General features: G+C 51.2%; 1 protein-coding gene and 1 long non-coding RNA gene across 2 annotated transcripts in view; both read right to left on the bottom strand.

The window, feature by feature from the left end:
- Window positions 1–17051, bottom strand: part of LOC144505256 (shootin-1-like) — a 91165-nt gene that overhangs the window by 4991 nt on the left and 69123 nt on the right. The window contains exons 11-14 of the mRNA XM_078231340.1: window positions 16639–16783; window positions 13484–13545; window positions 12701–12801; window positions 3754–3822 (exon numbers count right to left, since the gene is read on the bottom strand). Coding sequence (XP_078087466.1) covers window positions 3754–3822; window positions 12701–12801; window positions 13484–13545; window positions 16639–16783 — 377 coding nt within the window. The remainder of the gene's footprint in view (window positions 1–3753; window positions 3823–12700; window positions 12802–13483; window positions 13546–16638; window positions 16784–17051) is intronic.
- LOC144505219 (uncharacterized) lies at window positions 544–792 on the bottom strand. The gene is made up of 2 exons (XR_013499797.1): window positions 726–792; window positions 544–656 (listed from the first exon to the last, which is right to left on the bottom strand). It is a non-coding gene; the product is annotated as an uncharacterized LOC144505219 (long non-coding RNA).

The raw sequence follows: 17051 nt of genomic DNA, 5'->3' as shown, positions 1-17051 counted from the left end.
GATGTGTAGGTTAGGGAGATTAACATGGGGTTATGGGGATAGGAAGGGTAAAATAAATAAAAAATATTTAAAATAAAAAGTAAGAAAATACATATACATTACGACTGCTGCTGCTGCTAGGAGAATTCATATCAGTTAATGGAAATGGCAGAGAGAGATTGCGACTGTAGTTTGCTCATGTAACTCATCCCAATTGTTTATAATAGTTTAGGAACCTCAGTAGAACAAGGAAACTGAGGACAAAAAGACAGCAACTTGCCCCCAGGGCAGGTCAAATGGGATGAAGGAGTACAATATAAAGGGAAAGGATTGGAGGATCAGAAGGAGGAATCAGAAATTCCCTCCAGTTAAATAGTGGGAAGACTGAAGCCATTGTCTGAAACAGACTTTGTTCCCTCGCTCCCAGCTCCATCACTCTCCCTGGCTGCTAACTCTGCAGATTGGGTGAAACTTGGGTGCAATATTGGACACTGAAATGAGTTTGCCACTTTATATCCGTGCCATCGCTAAGGTAACTGTTTCAAACAAGAACAAAGAACAAAGAACAATACAGCACAGGAACAGGCCCTTCGGCCCTCCAAGCCCGCGCCGCTCCCCGGTCCAGGATTGAATCCTGTATCCAGGATCCCCGCCCAATTTTCCAGCCTATCTACATACTAATATCCTATCCACCGAGCTGTCCCTCACAGCTACGATGCTTTGTTCATCACAACCTATTAACTCACCCCCACCCCCCCATTCCAGACCATGTGATCTCCAGGGAGAGGCGAAAACCCAGAGTGAAAAACCCCAGGGCCAATATGGGGAAAAAAAAAATCTGGGAAATTCCTCTCCGACCCCCTGAGGCGATCGAAACGAGTCCAGGAGATCACACCGGCCCTGATCGGAAAATGCTTCCCAACCCTAGTCATTTCCACTTCCATGAACACCATATGAATTCCCTGCCCCCGAGACAGGTTCCCAACTATCCGCAGTCTCGCTCTGTACTGGCACCAGCAAGATGATCATAGAATGAAGCCTTGAAACGAGAAACTTTGTGAGTTTGCCCCTGCCTCAGCGCATCTACAGCTGAAGCTTTCATCCATGCCTTTGTTACCTCTGAGAAGTCACCCACCTGATGAAGGAGCAGCGCTCCGAAAGCTCGTGATTCCAGTAAACCTGTTGGACTTTAACCAGGTGTTGTGAGACTTCTTGCTGTGCCCACCTTCCTTACCTCCAGACCCGATTATCCCGATACTCTGCTGGCTGGTCTCCACGTCCTATCCTCCATAAACACGAGTGCATTGCAATCTCTGCTGCTCGTGTCTGAGTCACTCCTGTTTGCCTATCTGCCCCCACACACGCTGACCTACACTGACCCCTGGTCAAGCCTGCATCTAATTTAAAACTCACATTTTTGTGTCTAAATCCCTCTCTTGTGTTTTTTTATATATGTTTGTGTGATGCGGGCATCGCTGGCTAGACCAACATTTATTACCCACCCCTAATGGCCCCTTGAGAAGGTGGTGGTGAGCTGCCTTTGTGAACCCGCTGCCTGTGGTGTAGGTACACCCTCAGTGCTGTTAGGGCACAACCTCAGGCTAAAGGGACGATCCTTTAGAACAGAGGTGAGGAGGAATTTCTTCAGCCAGAGAGTGGTAAATCTGTGGAACTCTTTGCCGCAGAAGGCTGTGGAGGCCGGGTCATTGAGTGTCTTTAAGACAGAGATAGATAGGTTCTTGATTAATAAGGGGATCAGGGGTTATGGGGAAAAGGCAGGAGAATGGGGATGAGAAAAATATCAGCCATGATTGAATGGCAGAGCAGACTCGATGGGCCGAGTGGCCTAATTCTGCTGCTGTGCCTTATGGTCTTAGGGTGTTATGGTCTTATGGGAGGGAATTCCAAGATTTTGACCCAGGGACAGTGAAGGAATGGCCGATATATTTCCAAGTCAGGATGATGAGTGGCTTGGAGGGGATCTTCCAGGTGGGGGTGTTTCCAGGTACCTGCTGTTGCTCTTGTCCTTCTAGATGGTAGTGGGCGTGGGTTTGGAAGGTGCTGCCTAAGGAACATTAGTGAGTTACTGTTTCTTGTACATGGTAAACACGGCTGTCACTGTGCATTGGCGGAGAGTGAATCTTTAAGGTGATGAATGGGGTTCCAATCAAGCAGGCTACTTTGTCCTGGATAGTGTGGAGCCTCTCGAGTGTCATGTGATTTCAAGAAGAAATTAGAAATAGCTCTTGGGGCTAAAGGGATGAGGGGATATGGGGGGAAGAGGGGATCAGGATATTGAATTTGATAATCAGTCATGATCAGAATGAATGGCAGCAGGCTCGAAGGGCTGAATGGCCTCTTCCTGCTTCTAGTTTCTATGTTTTTTGAGTGTGGTTGGAGCTGCAGTCATGCAGGCAAGTGGGGAATATTCCATCACACTCCTGACTCGGGCCTTTGGGCTCAGGAGGTGAGTTACTCCGAGTGTCTGATCTGTTCCACCGATTCCCAGAAGTAATCACACCTCAGACTCAAAACGCTGGAATTATATTGTGTATTTTGTAAATCTCTGCATGTTGCTGACGGACTGATAGACACTGTTACATGGCACACGCAGCACGGCAGCAACTGTGGCACCCCAGATAAATATTCTTATATTATTTGTAAAGTAGTAGGTACTAATTGTAACCTTCCCTTGACCTGATCGCTCCCTATGTCTGTCACCTCCTCCAGCCCCAAAACACTCACAATTATTTACACTCCTCCAATTCTGCTCTCTTCATAGAATCCTACAGTGCAGAAAGAGGCCATTCGGCCCACCGAGTCTGCACTGACCACTATCCCACCCAGGCCCTATCCCCATAACCCCATTCTATCTTTCTGTTCTGCCACTTTTGATACTCTGCGTCTGATTTTTCTCTCATGGAATAGAATTGAATCCTACAGTACAGAAGGAGGCCATTCAGGCCATCGAGTCTGCACTGACAACAATCCCTGTAACCCCACATATTTACCCTGCTAGTCCCCCTGACACTAAGGGGCAATTTATCATGGTCAATCCACCTAACCAGCACAGCTTCGGAGTGTGGGAGGAAACCGGAGCACCCGGAGGAAACCCACGCAGACACGGGGAGAACGTGCAGACTCAGCACAGACAGTGACCCAAGCCGGGGATTGAACCCGGGTTCCTGGTGCTGTGAAACAGCAGTGCTAACCCACTGTGCCACCGTGCCGCCCACTCTTAAACATCGCCGATTTTAATCACATTAGCAGCTGTGGCCTCGAAGATCTGAAATCCCCTTCTTACACCTCTCAGCCTCTCCCTCCTACCTCTTTGGGGTTGAATGGCCTCTTTGTGTGCCGGAACTATGTTAAGGCTTTTGGTCGTCTGACCTAATATCCCTTCAGGTGGCTTCGAGTCAAATTGTGTTTGCTAACACTGGGCATCAACTCGGAATTCCAAATGGGAGCGGGGAGAGAGTGGGGGGGAGGGAGGGAGGGTGGTAGTTTGAGGTACCTGCCTCTATTTCAGTCCTGGGACCCTCTGATGCCCAGTTTACCCTCCGGGTCACTGCGGATTCCCGATCCAGCATTCAGGATGGGTCAGTTAGCATTCCCCTGTTCCAGGCTCCAGCCCTCTTGTTGCCAAGTCAGTCAAACCTGGATACCAGCTCCATATCCAACCAGCCTTCGCGTCGTCTGAACTTTAACTCATGGCCTGCTGAAAGCGCGTGAGATTCTCCCTCCCTCTCTCCCGGAGACTGATTCCTTACTCACCAGCAATCCTTTCAGCTCATTCACTGCACTGCCTTCACTCCCACTGCTGGAAACATTCAAATCCAGGAGCTGTGGACAGGAACAGAACATGTGCAGATCAGTCCCTTATAGTCACCAGTTATTTTAATATTCACTCATTCTCGGGGTGTGGTGTCCCAGGTAAGGTCACCACTTATTACTCGTCCCCAGATATTGAGTTGAATTGATTTGATTTATTATTGCTACATCTATTGGTATACGGTGAAAAGTATTGTTTCGCTATGCCATGTTGTTAAAACTCTTACTGTATTCATAGAGTACATAGGGGAGAAGGAAAGGAGAGAGTGCAGAATGTAGTGTTACAGTCAGAGCTGGGGTGGAGAGAAAGATCAACTTAACGTGTGATAGGCCCATTCAAAAGTCTGCAGGGAAGAAGCTGTTCTTGAGTCGGTTGGTACGTGACCTCAGACTTTTGTATCTTTTTCCCGACGGAAGAAGGTGGAAGAGAGAATGTCCGGGGTGTGTGGGGTCCTTAATTATGCTGGTTGCTTTGCCGAGGCAGCGGGAAGTAGACAGAGTCAATGGATGGGAGGCTGGTTTGCGTGATGGACTGGGCTTCGACCTTTTGTAGTTTCTTGCGGTCTTGGGCAGAGCAGGAGCCATACCAAGCTGTGATACATCCAGAAAGAATGCTTTCTATGGCGCATCTGAAGAAGTCCAAAGATGTGCAGGTTAGGTTGATTGGCCTTGCTAAATTGCCACCTACTGTCAGAGGGACTGGCAGGGTAAATACAAGTGGTTACGGGATAGGGACTGGGAGGGATTGTGATCAGTGCAGACTCGATGGGCCGAATGGCCTCTTTCTGCACTGTAGGGATTCGATGATTCCATGAAGTTGGTGAGAGTTGTAGTGGACATGTTGAATTTCCTTCACCTCCTGAGAATGTCGAGGATGGGCTTTCTTAACTATCGAGTCAGTGTGGAGGGACCAGGACAGGTTGTTGGTGATCTGGACATCTAGAAACGGGAAGCTCTCGACCATTTCCACTTCGAGCTGATGTGAGAGGAAGCTGCTAGGTTGCCTTCTCAGGGGGTTTGGTACAACTGATTGGCCGCTTCAGAGGGCAGCTCAGAGTCAAAGAACGAAGAAAATGACAGCACAGGGACTGGCCCTTCAGCCCTCTAAGCCTGTACCGACCATGCTGCCCGACTGAACTAAAATCCCCAACCCTTCTGGGGACCATATTCCTCCATTCCCATTCTATTCATGTATTTGTCCAGATGCCCCTTAAAAGTCACTATCGTATCCGCTTCCACTACCTCCCCGGGCAGCGAGTTCCAGGCACCCACATTAGCCTGGCTCTGGAGTCACATGTAGGCCAGACCAGGTAAGGATGGCAGATTTCCTTCCTGATGGACAGCAGTCGGACAGCTTCATGGTTACCTTTACTGGGATATTTTTACTGATTTCTTTTTGACTGAATTGAGATTCTGAAACTGGGGAGTAGCTGGCTATCAGCTGGGTCACGCTTTAACCTCTCACTCAGGAGGATGTGCGTTCCAGTCACTGAGTCTAAAAATTCAGACTGACCCTCTGGTATCGTATTGAGGGAGTGTTAGACTCTCAGAGGACCTGTCCTTGAAATATGACGTTAAACAGACTCCCTCTACACCTTAAAATATCCCAGCACATTCTACCCAGGGTGTTATTCCCAGTGACCTGGCTAAAATGTATTTCTCAACTGTTGCTTTTCAAGAAAAGATGGCGTGAGAATACAGTGAACTGCAGGACAGTTAGCCGAACATTAGTTTGTTGGGGAAATGCTGAAATCTATTATTAAAGAACCATAGAATCTCCACAGTGCAGAGGGAGGCCATTCAGCCCATCGAGTCTGCACCGACTCACTGACAGAGCATCTTACCTCGGCCCATCCCCTACCCCATCCCCGTAACCCCAAATGTTTACCCCACTAATGCCCTTAACCTACACATCTTTGGACACTAAAGGGAAATTTAGCATGGCCAAGCCACCTAACATACACCTCTGGGACGAAACCCATGCAGATACGGGGAGAATGTGCAAACTCCACACAGATAGTGACCCAAGGCTGGAATTGAACCCGGGTTACTGGCGCTGTGAGGCAGCAGTGCTAACCATTGTGCCACCGTACCCTTGGAAAGTTTAACAATGCACTTAGAAAAGCTTAGTATGATTAGAACAAATCAACATGGTTTTACAAAAGGGATATCTTGTTGACAAATTTAGTCGGTGTTTTTGGGGATTTAATTAGTCAGGGGACTACTAGATGTAGTGTATCTGGATATCCTAAAGGCATTTGATAAGGTGCCAAATAAAATAGACAATATAAAGGCTAGGGAGTTGGCGGTATTGTATTAGCATGAATAGAGGATTGGTTAATGGACAGAAAACAGAGAGAGAGCATAAACTGAGCTGCTTCAAGTTGGCAGGCAGTGAATAGTGCAGTGCCACAAACATCAATACTAGGGCCTCTCAGCTATTTATAATCTATACTAATGATAGTGTGATGATAATGGCTGCTATAGATATATATTTATGTTTCAGGGGACTGTTTTAAAGTTGTTTGTTTTCTACAGGCAGTCGGTATGTCTGGGAGGAATGCAGCTCAGATGCTGGAAAAGGGAAGATAATTACTCATTTTGGCCATGTGGTGTTTACTTGTCGCACTATATGTCACACTACATATAACCCCCACCATTTGGCCTGGGCTTGCAAAATCCTACTAACCGACCTAGCTTGAGACAATTCACACCTCATTAACCTGTGATTATTCCTCTCTCCAACCACACTGTCTATACCTATAAAGACTTGATTACCTGCAAAGACTCGCATTCCAACCATTATCTTGCAATTGTGTCTTGGTCTATATAAGCCATGTTTGTGAACCCACCGCTCCACTCACTTGATGAAGGAGCAGCGCTCCGAAAGCTCGTGATTCCAAATGAAAAGCCCAACCCAGTCCAACGCTGGCATCTCCACATCGTGTTTACTTGGGCAGAGCTAATGGACTTTTGTTTACAAAAAGAAAAGGTCTCCTAGGATATTTGATTAAAGGAATGGAAGATGGTTTTAGATTGACAGGGTCATGTGATAATGTGGTTAATGGGAGGAGCTAGGTATGCAGCAGAAAAAAAACAGCTTTTGAATTTTGCCTGAGGTTTGTTTAAAGACAGAGGTCTGCAAGATGCTCTATCCATAAATCTCTCTGAAAGTTTCAAGGCTGTTAACAGCCTTTGAGCAAGTATATTCATGGTTGCTAACTGTATTTAAAGTAGTTTTCGAGCCTGTAAGAAGAATGTTGCTTATTTGGAACTGAAACAGCGATAGATTAGAAATTAGGGTTGTTTCTTTTTATGTTTAAATATTGTTCAAATAGGGAATAAATAAGATGCTTCATTTGTTAGAGTTATAGTAAAACTGTTTTATTAAATAAAGTTCATAGAATCATAGAATCATAGAATCCCTACAGTGCAGAAGGAGGCCATTTGGCCCATTGAGTCTGCACCGACCACAATCCCACCCAGGCCCTATCCCCATAGCCCATGCATTTACTCTAGCTAATCCCCCTGACACTAAGGGGCAATTTAGCATGGCCAATCCACCTAACCTGCACATCTTTGGAGTGTGGGAGGAAACCGGGGCACGCGGAGGAAACACACGCAGACACGGGGAGAACGTGCAAACTCCACACAGACAGTGACCCAAGCCGGGAATCAAACCCGGGTTCCTGGCACTGTGAGGCAGCAGTGCTAACCACTGCCACCGTTTTACGATAAAAGATCCCTAAATTGTCAGTGGAATTACTCTTGGAGTGAAGTAACTTACCTTCACATTTATGCCAAAATAGAAAAGTTATCGGGGTTTAATCTGGCTTCCATTTCAATGTAATTTGGGATTCTGGTCCAGGACCCTAAGAATAGTCATTTAGTAATAAAGGATTTGAGTATTGCCGAATGTGGTGAACCACTATGGGTACTTGTATATATGTTACTCTCGTTGCTGTTGCGGTTAGGGTTGTTGGGTGTTCCACCTGTTATTACTGTTTATGTGGTACATTCTGTTTGGCTCCGCCCAGGACTCCGCCTTCTTACAGGAGTATAAAGGTCACTGCTACTTCCCAGTAGTCTTTAGTCTGGGATAGTATTGTTAAGTAGTGTGTTCCTATTTGTAGTGAATAAAAGCCTTTATTCCCTTGTATGTTCTAGCCTCCCGTGTGAATCAATCGCGCATCACCGAATAAAGAGACATGGTGTCTAAACTTTTCATCTTGCATTCATCAGGACAGATTGCAAGATCATCAATAGTAAAGAGAACAACAATTTATACTGCACGAAAAGAGGTGTTGCCATAGAAATCATAGAAATCATAGAATCCCTACAGTACAGAAAGAGGCCATTTGGCCCATCGAGTCTGCACCGACCACAATCCCACCCAGGCCCTACCCCCATATCCCTACATATTTACCCACTAATCCCTCTAACCTACACATCTCAGGACACTAAGGGCAATTTTTAGCATGGCCAATCAACCTAACCCGCACATCTTTGGCGAATGCAGCAGGGGGCAGTTAACTGCCAAGTTTTTGTTCAAATTCAAACTAGGCAGATTGTATCTGGCCAAAGCATTGCCATGGGGAATGAACAGTCTCAGGACAAAGGACCAATCATTTAGGACTGAGATGAGGAGAAATTACTTCACTCGCTGCAATCCACGTGGTGTAGGCACAATCACAGCGCTGTTAGGGAGGAAGCTCAAGGACTTTGACCCAACAACAGTGAAGAAATGGCAATATATTTCCAAGTCAGGACGGTGTGTGGCTTTGGAGAAGAACTTGCAGGTGTTTCTATGTTCCTGCTGCCTTTGTCCTTCTTGGTGGTAGAATTTGTGAGCTCAGGGTGAGAATCTTACAGTTATATAGAGGGTTGATATATAATACACCAGTTCAAAGACTGAATTAATTTGGTTAGAGTTAAGAAACAGAAAACGAGTGATATTTTACTGAATGATTATGAAAAAAACCAATGAGTGAGAATGAGGCAAATTTCAGATAAAATATTGGGCATAAATGTGAAGATAGGATGCTTCACTCCAGGAGTTATTCCACTGACAATTTAGGGATATTTTATAGTAAAACAAACGTTATTTAATAACACAGTTTAACTATAACAAATGAAGCAGCTTATTTATTTCCCCATTTGACCAATATTTAAACTTGGAAAGAAATTACTCTTAATTTTTAATTTATCACTGTTTCAGTTCCAAATAAGCAACATTCTTCTTACAAACTTGAAAACCGCTTTAAATACAATAATATTAAGACTTCAGTTGTCCTAATTTGGACAGAAGAAATCAGAGTAAAGGTAGAGTCAAGGAATTCCAAAAACATGTACAAGAGAACCTCCTTAATCTGCGTGTTTCTAGCCAAATGAGGAAGGAAACCGTGTTGAAAGAGGCGTATTAGGGTAAGTGGAATGTCTTTCAGTGGGAGAGCATCTAGGTAATAGTGATCATAATATAAATAGGTTTAAAATAAGGAAAGGAGGATATAAGAGAGTGCAAGAATAAAGGGATTCAGAAACCTTTGAAGGTAGCAGGTGGCACTTGAATCCCAGGGGGACCAATATCCTGGCGGGAAGGTTGGCTAAGGCTACTGGTGAGACTTTAAACTAGAAAGGTTGGGGGGAGGGAATCGAAATGAGGGGACTGAGAGCGAGGAGGTTAGCTCGCAAATAGATAAGGAATGTAGACAGGGTAAGAGGGAGGTTAGACGAGTGAGGGAGAAGGGAAGTGCTCAGGCTGAAGGTCTGAGATGTGTCTATTTTAATGCCAGGAGTGTAGTGAATAAAGTGGATGAGCTTGGAGCGTGGATTGCTGCTTCGAATTGTGATGTGGTGGCCATTACGGAGACTTGGATGTCTCAGGGACAGGACTGGGTGCTTCAGGTGCCGGGTTTTAGATGTTTCAGGAAGGACAGGGAGGGAGGCAAGAGAGGGGGGGGAGTGGCACTGTTGATCAGGGATAGTGTCACGGCTGTAGAGAAGGTGGACGCCGTGGAGGGACTGACTACGGAATCTCTGTGGGTGGAGGTTAGGAACAGGAAGGGGTCGGTAACTTTGCTGGGTGTTTTCTATAGGCCGCCCAATAGTAACAGAGATGTTGAGGAGCAGATGGGGAAACAGATCCTGGAGAGATGTAGGAATAACAGAGTTGTCGTGATGGGAGATTTTAATTTCCCAAACATAGATTGGAATATCCCTAGGGCTAGGGGTTTGGATGGAGAGGAGTTTGTTAGGTGTGTCCAGGAGAGTTTCCTGACACAGTATGTGGATAAGCCTACTAGAGGAGAGGCTGTTCTTGATCTGGTGCTGGCTAATGAACCTGGACAGGTGGAGGATCTCTCGGTGGGTGAGCATCTTGGGGATAGCGATCATAATTCTATCTCCTTCACGATAGCATTGGAAAGAGATAGGGTCAGGCAGGCTAGGAAAGTGTTTCTCTGGAGTAAAGGGAAATACGGTGTCATCAGGGAGGAAATTAGACGGGTAAATTGGAAGGAGGCATTCTTGGGGAAAAGTACCGAAGGAAAGTGGAGGATTTTCAAGGAATGTTTGTCTGGAGCTCTGCATGACAACGTTCCGATGAGACAGGGGGGTGTTGGTAGGGTACGGGAACCGTGGTGCACGAAGGTTGTGATGAACCTGGTGAATAAGAAAAGAGAGGCGTACAGAAGGTTCAGAGAGCTAGGAGGTGTTAAGGATTTAGAGGAGTATACGCGATGTAGGAAGGAGCTTAAGAAGGAAATTAGGAGAGCGAGAAGGGGTCATGAGAAGACCTTGGCGGGTAAGATTAAGGAGAATCCCAAGGCTTTCTACAAATATGTCAAGAGTAAAAGGATGAGATGTGAAGGCATAGGACCCTTAAAAGGTGAAGGGGGAAAAGTTTGTGCGGAACCGTTAGAAATGGCGGAGGTGCTTAATGAATACTTTACCTCGGTATTCACGGTGGAAAGGGATCTGGGTGGTTGTACTGCTGGATTGCGGAGGACAGAAAGGATCGAGCATGTGGACATAAAGAAAGAGGATGTGTTGGAACTATTGAATGGCATCAAGGTTGGTAAGTCGCCGGGACCGGATGGGATGTACCCCAGGTTACTGTGGGAGGCGAGGGAGGAGATTGCGGAGCCTTTGGCGATGATCTTTGCATCGTCGATGGAGACGGGAGAGGTTCCGGAGGATTGGAGGATTGCGGATGTGGTCCCTATATTCAAGAAAGGGAACAGGGACAGCCCGGGAAATTACCGACCGGTGAGTCTAACCTCAGTGGTTGGTAAGTTGATGGAGAGGATCCTGAGAGACAGGATTTATGATCATCTAGAGAAGTTTAGTATGATCAAAAGTAGTCAGCACGGCTTTGTCAGGGGCAGGTCGTGCCTTACGAGCCTGGTTGAGTTCTTTGAAAATGTGACCAAGCACATTGACGAAGGAAGAGCGGTGGATGTGGTCTATATGGACTTCAGCAAAGCGTTCGATAAGGTCCCCCATGCAAGACTTCTTGAGAAAGTGAGAGGGCATGGGATCCAAGGGGCTGTTGCCTTGTGGATCCAGAACTGGCTTGCCTGCAGAAGGCAGAGAGTGGCTGTGGAGGGGTCTTTCTCTGCATGGAGGTCAGTGACCAGTGGAGTGCCCCAGGGATCTGTTCTGGGACCCTTGCTGTTTGTCATTTTCATAAATGACCTGGATGAGGAAGTGGAGGGATGGGTTGGTAAGTTTGCTGACGACACCAAGGTAGGTGGTGTTGTGGATAGTTTGGAGGGATGTCAGAAGTTGCAGCGAGACATAGATAGAATGCAAGACTGGGCGGAGAAGTGGCAGATGGACTTCAACCCGGATAAGTGTGTAGTGATCCATTTTGGCAGATCCAATGGGATGGAGCAGCAGTATAAAATGAAGGGTACCATTCTTAGCAGTGTAGAGGATCAGAAGGACCTTGGGGTCCGGGTCCATAGGACTCTTAAATCGGCCTCGCAGGTGGAGGATGCGGTCAAGAAGGCGTATGGCGTACTGGCCTTCATTAATCGAGGGATTGAGTTTAGGAGTCGGGAGATAATGCTGCAGCTTTATAGGACCCTGGTTAGACCCCACTTGGAGTACTGCGCGCAGTTCTGGTCACCTCATTACAGGAAAGATGTTGAAGCCATTGAAAGGGTGCAGAGGAGATTTACAAGGATGTTGCCTGGATTGGGGGGCATGCCTTATGAGGATAGGTTGAGGGAGCTTGGTCTCTTCTCCCTGGAGAGACGAAGGATGAGAGGTGACCTGATAGAGGTTTACAAGATGTTGAGGGGTCTGGATAGGGTGGACTCTCAGAGGCTATTTCCAAGGGCTGAAATGGTTGCTACGAGGGGACACAGGTTTAAGGTGCTGGGGGGTAGGTACAGGGGGGATGTCAGGGGTAAGTTTTTCACTCAGAGGGTGGTGGGTGAGTGGAATCGGCTGACGTCGGTGGTGGTGGAGGCAAACTCGTTGGGGTCTTTTAAGAGACTTCTGGATGAGTACATGGGATTTAATGGGATTGAGGGCTATAGATAGGCCTAGAGGTGGGGATGTGATCGGCGCAACTTGTGGGCCGAAGGGCCTGTTTGTGCTGTGGCTTTCTATGTTCTATGTTCTATGTTCTATGATATGTTTATCAGGTAGTTTACAAAGTGTGAGTCTGGATGAGCCTTTGTCGGAGCGTTAACGCATTTAGACATGTGTTTGCAGATGTTTAATTTGTACAGCTAGGCAGAAAGGGTTGGGACATGGAACAAATCACCAGGCTCTTGCAAAGAGCTGGCACTGACATGCCGGCCCCAATAGCCTCCTTCTTAACCCAGCTGTAAGATTCTATGATCCAGCGCACCCAATCGAATTGAGTGCGCCATTGTACCTCCATCTTCCTTTTTGTGGGTTTCAGCACAACGCCATTTTTGATCCTCATCATCATCTCATCCACCGCTTTCACCTTGAGCTCATTGAGATCCGCTGAGTCTGGAGGTAAAAGAGTGCAAGATGTGAAATCTCAGAGGCTGATTTGTACATTTCTCTCTTCAATATCCTTTCCCCATTATCTGTATTTTAATCTTTGTATCTGTATTTTAGTTAATAATCATAGAACCCCTACAGTGCAGGAGGAGGCCATTCGGCCCATCGAGCTTGCACTGGCAACAAACCCACCCAGGCCCTATCCCCGTAACCCCACCTATTTAGCCTGCTAGTCCCTCTGACACTAAGGGGCAATTTATCACGGCCAATCAACCTAACTAGCACATCTTTGGACTGTGGGAGGAAACCGGAGCACCCGGAGGAAACCCACGCAGACACGGGGAGAATGTGCAGACTCCACACAGACAGTGACCCGAGCTGAGGATCAAACCCGGGGCCCTGGCGCTGTGAGGCAGCAGTGCTAACCACTGTGCCACCTTGCTGCCTTATCAATTTTACTTAAGAAACTTACAGCAAAAATTTTGTAATAAACTAACCTTTATCTTGTTTAAGAATAAAGCTTCTCTGCTGTGTTAATATTAAACTGAATCATTTGCAAATTAAAAGTGGGCTCATACACAAATACAAATACTGATTCCACAGAGCACTTTAAGGAAATGCCTTTTATATGCTCATAACAAACCCCAAACCTTACCCCCTCGGAATTGTCTGAGCTACAGATACTGACCATTGTTACCCTCCTTCTCCGTCTGGTTCTTTTGCCTTCTCTGCAGTAACAGGGCCAGGGGGCTGTGGGGGAAAGCACACAGTGTGATCAGGAGCAGGGACACTGCACAAAGCCTGCCCGAGGGCCTCGCAGGAACAACACAGGCCGAGAGAAACAGAGCATGAAGCAAGCCGAGACCACAGCAGCGAGGACAAGACCATATCCCGAGGTGAATATAAATAGGAGGGAGGGGGGAGTATGTGGGGGAAAGGAGAGTAGGGGAGGGGGGAGAGTGGGGGAGGGGGAGAGTGAGGGAGGGGGGAGAGTGAGGGAGGGGGGAGAGTGAGGGAGGGGGGAGAGTGGGGGAGGGGGAGAGTGAGGGAGGGGGGAGAGTGGGGGAGGGAGGGGGAGAGGGCGAGGGAGGGGCAGGGGGAGGGGGTGAGGGAGAGGGAGGGGCAGAGGGAGGGGGAGGGGCAGAGGGAGGGGCAGAGGGAGGGGGAGAGAGGGGGAGGGGGAGAGGGAGGGAGGGAGGGGGAGAAGGAAGGGGAGAGGGAAGGGGAGAGGGAGGGGGAGAGGGAGAGGGGGGAGAGGGAGGGGGAGGGGGGAGAGGGTGGGAGGGGGGAGAGGGAGACGGGGGAGAGGGAGGGGGAGGGGGGGAGAGGGTGGGAGGGGGGAGAGGGAGAGGGGGGAGAGGGGGAGAGGGGGAGAGGGAGGGGGAGAGGGAGGGAGGGGGAGAGGGAGAGAGGGGGGAGAGGGAGGGGGAGGGGAGGGGGAGAGGGGGGGAGGGGAGGGGAGAGGGGGGAGAGGGAGGGGGAGGGGGGGGAGGGAGGGGGAGAGGGGGGGGAGGGGGGAGAGGGTGGGAGGGGGAAGGAGAGGGTGGGGGAGAGGGTGGGGGAGAGGGAGGGGGAGAGGGAGGGGGAGAGGGAGAGGGAGGGGGAGAGGGTGGGGGGGGAGAGGGGAGGAGGGAGAGGGAGAGAGAGGGAGAGGGAGGGAGGGGGAGAGGGAGGGAGGGGAGAGGGATGGAGGGAAGAGAGGGAGGGAGGGGGAGGGAGGGGGAGAGTGGGGGAGGGAGAGGGAGAAGGAGGGAGGGGGAGAGGGAGGGGAGTGGGAGTGGGAGGGGAGAGGGAGGGGGAGAGGGAGGGGAGAGGGAGGGGGGAGAGGGAGGGGGGAGAGGGAGGGGGAGGGAGAGGGAGGCACGGGGGAGGGCGGAGGGGGGGAGGGGGAAAGCGTGGGGGGAGGGGAAGGGGAAGGGGAAGGGGCAGGGGGAGGGGGAGAGAGGGGGCAGGGGGAGGGGAGGGGGAGGGAGGGGGCAGGGGAGGGAGGAGGAGAGGGAGGGGGGAGGGAGGGGGCAGGGGAGGGGAGGAGGAGAGGGGGGGAGAGGGGGGGAGAGAGGGGGAGGAGAGAGAGGGAGGGAGGGGGAGAGGGAGGGAGGGAGGGGGAGGGACGGGGAGGGCGGAGGGGGGCGAGGGGGGAAAGCGTGGAGGGAGGGGGAGGGGAAGGGGCAGGGGGAGGGGAGGGAGGGGGCAGGGGGAGGGGAGGGGGAGGAGATGGAGGGAGGGGGAAGGGAGGGGGAGGGAGGGGGAGAGGGAGGGAGGGAGGGTGAGGGAGAGGGAGGAAGGGAGTGGGGGGGGGTGGGGAGGAAGGGAGTGGGGGAGGGGGTGGGGAAGAGGGAGGGGGGTGAGGGACGGGGAGAATTGAGGGATGGGGAGGGCGGAGGCGGGGAGGGGGGAGGGGAGAGTGTGGTGGGGAGGGGGAGAGGAGTGGAAGGGCAGGGGGAGGGAGGGGACAGGGGGAGGGGAGGGAGGGGGAGAGGAGGAGGGGGGGGGGAGAGGGGGAGAGGGGGAGGAGAGGGAGGGAGGGGGAGAGGGGGAGGAGAGGAGGGAGGGGGAGAGGGAGGGGAGGGAGGGGGAGAGGGAGGGAGGGTGAGGGAGAGGGAGAAAGGGAGTGGGGGGGTGAGGGATAGGGAGGGAGGGATGGGGAGGGACGGGGAGGGCGGAGTGGGAGGGGGGAGGGGGAAAGCGTGGGGGGAGGGGGAGAGCGTGGTGGGGAGGGGGAGGGAAGGGGCAGGGGGAGGGAAGGGGCAGGGGGAGAGGGAGGGAGGGGGGAGGGAGGGAGGGAGGGGGGAGGGAGGGGGAACGGGGAGGGGGAGGGGGAGTGGGGGAGAGCATGGGGAGAGGGGGAGAGTATGGGGGGGAGGGGGATGGAGGGGGGAGGGTGAGAACGTGGGGGGATGGGGAGGAAGGGGGTGGGGGAGGGGGAGAGTGTTGGGGGGAGGGGGAGGGGGCGGGGCAGGGGGCCAGGGGAGGGGAACGGGGGGAGGTGGGGAGAGCGTGGGGGGAGGGGGAGGGGAGGGGGGAGCATGGGGGGATGGGGAGGGGGAGAGGAGTGGGGAGCATGGGGGGATGGGGAGGGGGAGGGGGAGGTGGGGAGAGCGTGGGGGGGGAGCGGGAGAGAGGGGGTGGTGGGAGGGGAAGGGGGAGACAGGGGGAGGGGAGAGTGGGTGTGGGGGGAGAGTGGGGGAGCAGATAGTGAACAAGTGCACAGTGGATAAAGAGTGAGGGAGCGGCAGAGTGGAGAAGAGAGTGAGGGAAGGAAGGGAGTGTGTGGGAGGGGGGAGTGTGTGGGTGGGGGTAGTGTGTGGGAGGGGTAGTGTGTGGGAGGGGGGAGTGTGTGGGAGGGTGGAGTGTGTGGGAGGGGGAGTGTGTGGGAGGGGGAGTGTGTGGGAGGGGTGAGTGTATGGGAGGGGGAGTGTGTGGGAGGGGGTAGTGTGTGGGAGGGGGAGTGTGTGGGAGGGGGGAGTGTGTGGGATGGGGGAGGGTGGGGGAGGGGGGAAGGTGGGGGAAGGGGAGTGTGTGGAAGGGGGGAGGTTGGGGGAGGGGGGAGGGTGGGGGAAGGGGAGTGTGTTGGAGGGGGGAGGTTGGGGAGGGGGGAGGGTGGGGGAAGGGGAGAGTGGGGGAAAGGAGAGTCGGGGAGAGTGGAGAGTGAGGAAGGGGAGAGTGAGGCAGTGGGAGGGATAAGATGCAGGACTTGGGGAGAGAGGGTTGACGGAGAGTCGGAGTAAAGAGAGAAACATTGAGAGGGGTGAGTTGATGAAGGGTGAGGGGGAAGTGTGAAGAGAGAGGGGGATGAGACGCATGCACAACCTGGGAGGAGCACTGGTCTGGGAGATTGCTTACTTGACTGGAGGTGTGAGTGCGGGAGGTGGCAGAGGAGGGGGAGGTGGAGGAGGTGGAGGAGGTGGAGGGGCTGGAGGGGCTGGGGTCACTGGCTCCTGCTTCGCTGCTTCTTCAGCTGCTGTCAGCTTCTCTTGGAGATCTTTGACTGGAAACAGAGAAACAGAAATGAAAATATAGTTCAAAGAACAAAGAATAATACAGCACAGGAAGAGGCCCTTCGGCCCTCCAAGCCCGCGCCGCTCCCTGGTTCAAACTAGACCATTCTTTTGTATCCCTCCATTCCCACTCCGTTCATGTGGCTATCTCGGTAAGTCTTAAACATTCCCAGTGTGTCCGCCTCCACCACCTTGCCTGGCAGCGCATTCCAGGCCCCCACCACCCTCTGTGTAAAATACGTCCTTCTGATATCCGTG

The sequence above is a fragment of the Mustelus asterias genome, chromosome 1 (assembly GCF_964213995.1).
Source record: "Mustelus asterias chromosome 1, sMusAst1.hap1.1, whole genome shotgun sequence".
NCBI lineage: Eukaryota > Metazoa > Chordata > Chondrichthyes > Carcharhiniformes > Triakidae > Mustelus > Mustelus asterias.
Note: the sequence above shows the minus strand (reverse complement) of the source record. Positions and strands in the feature narration are given on the sequence as shown.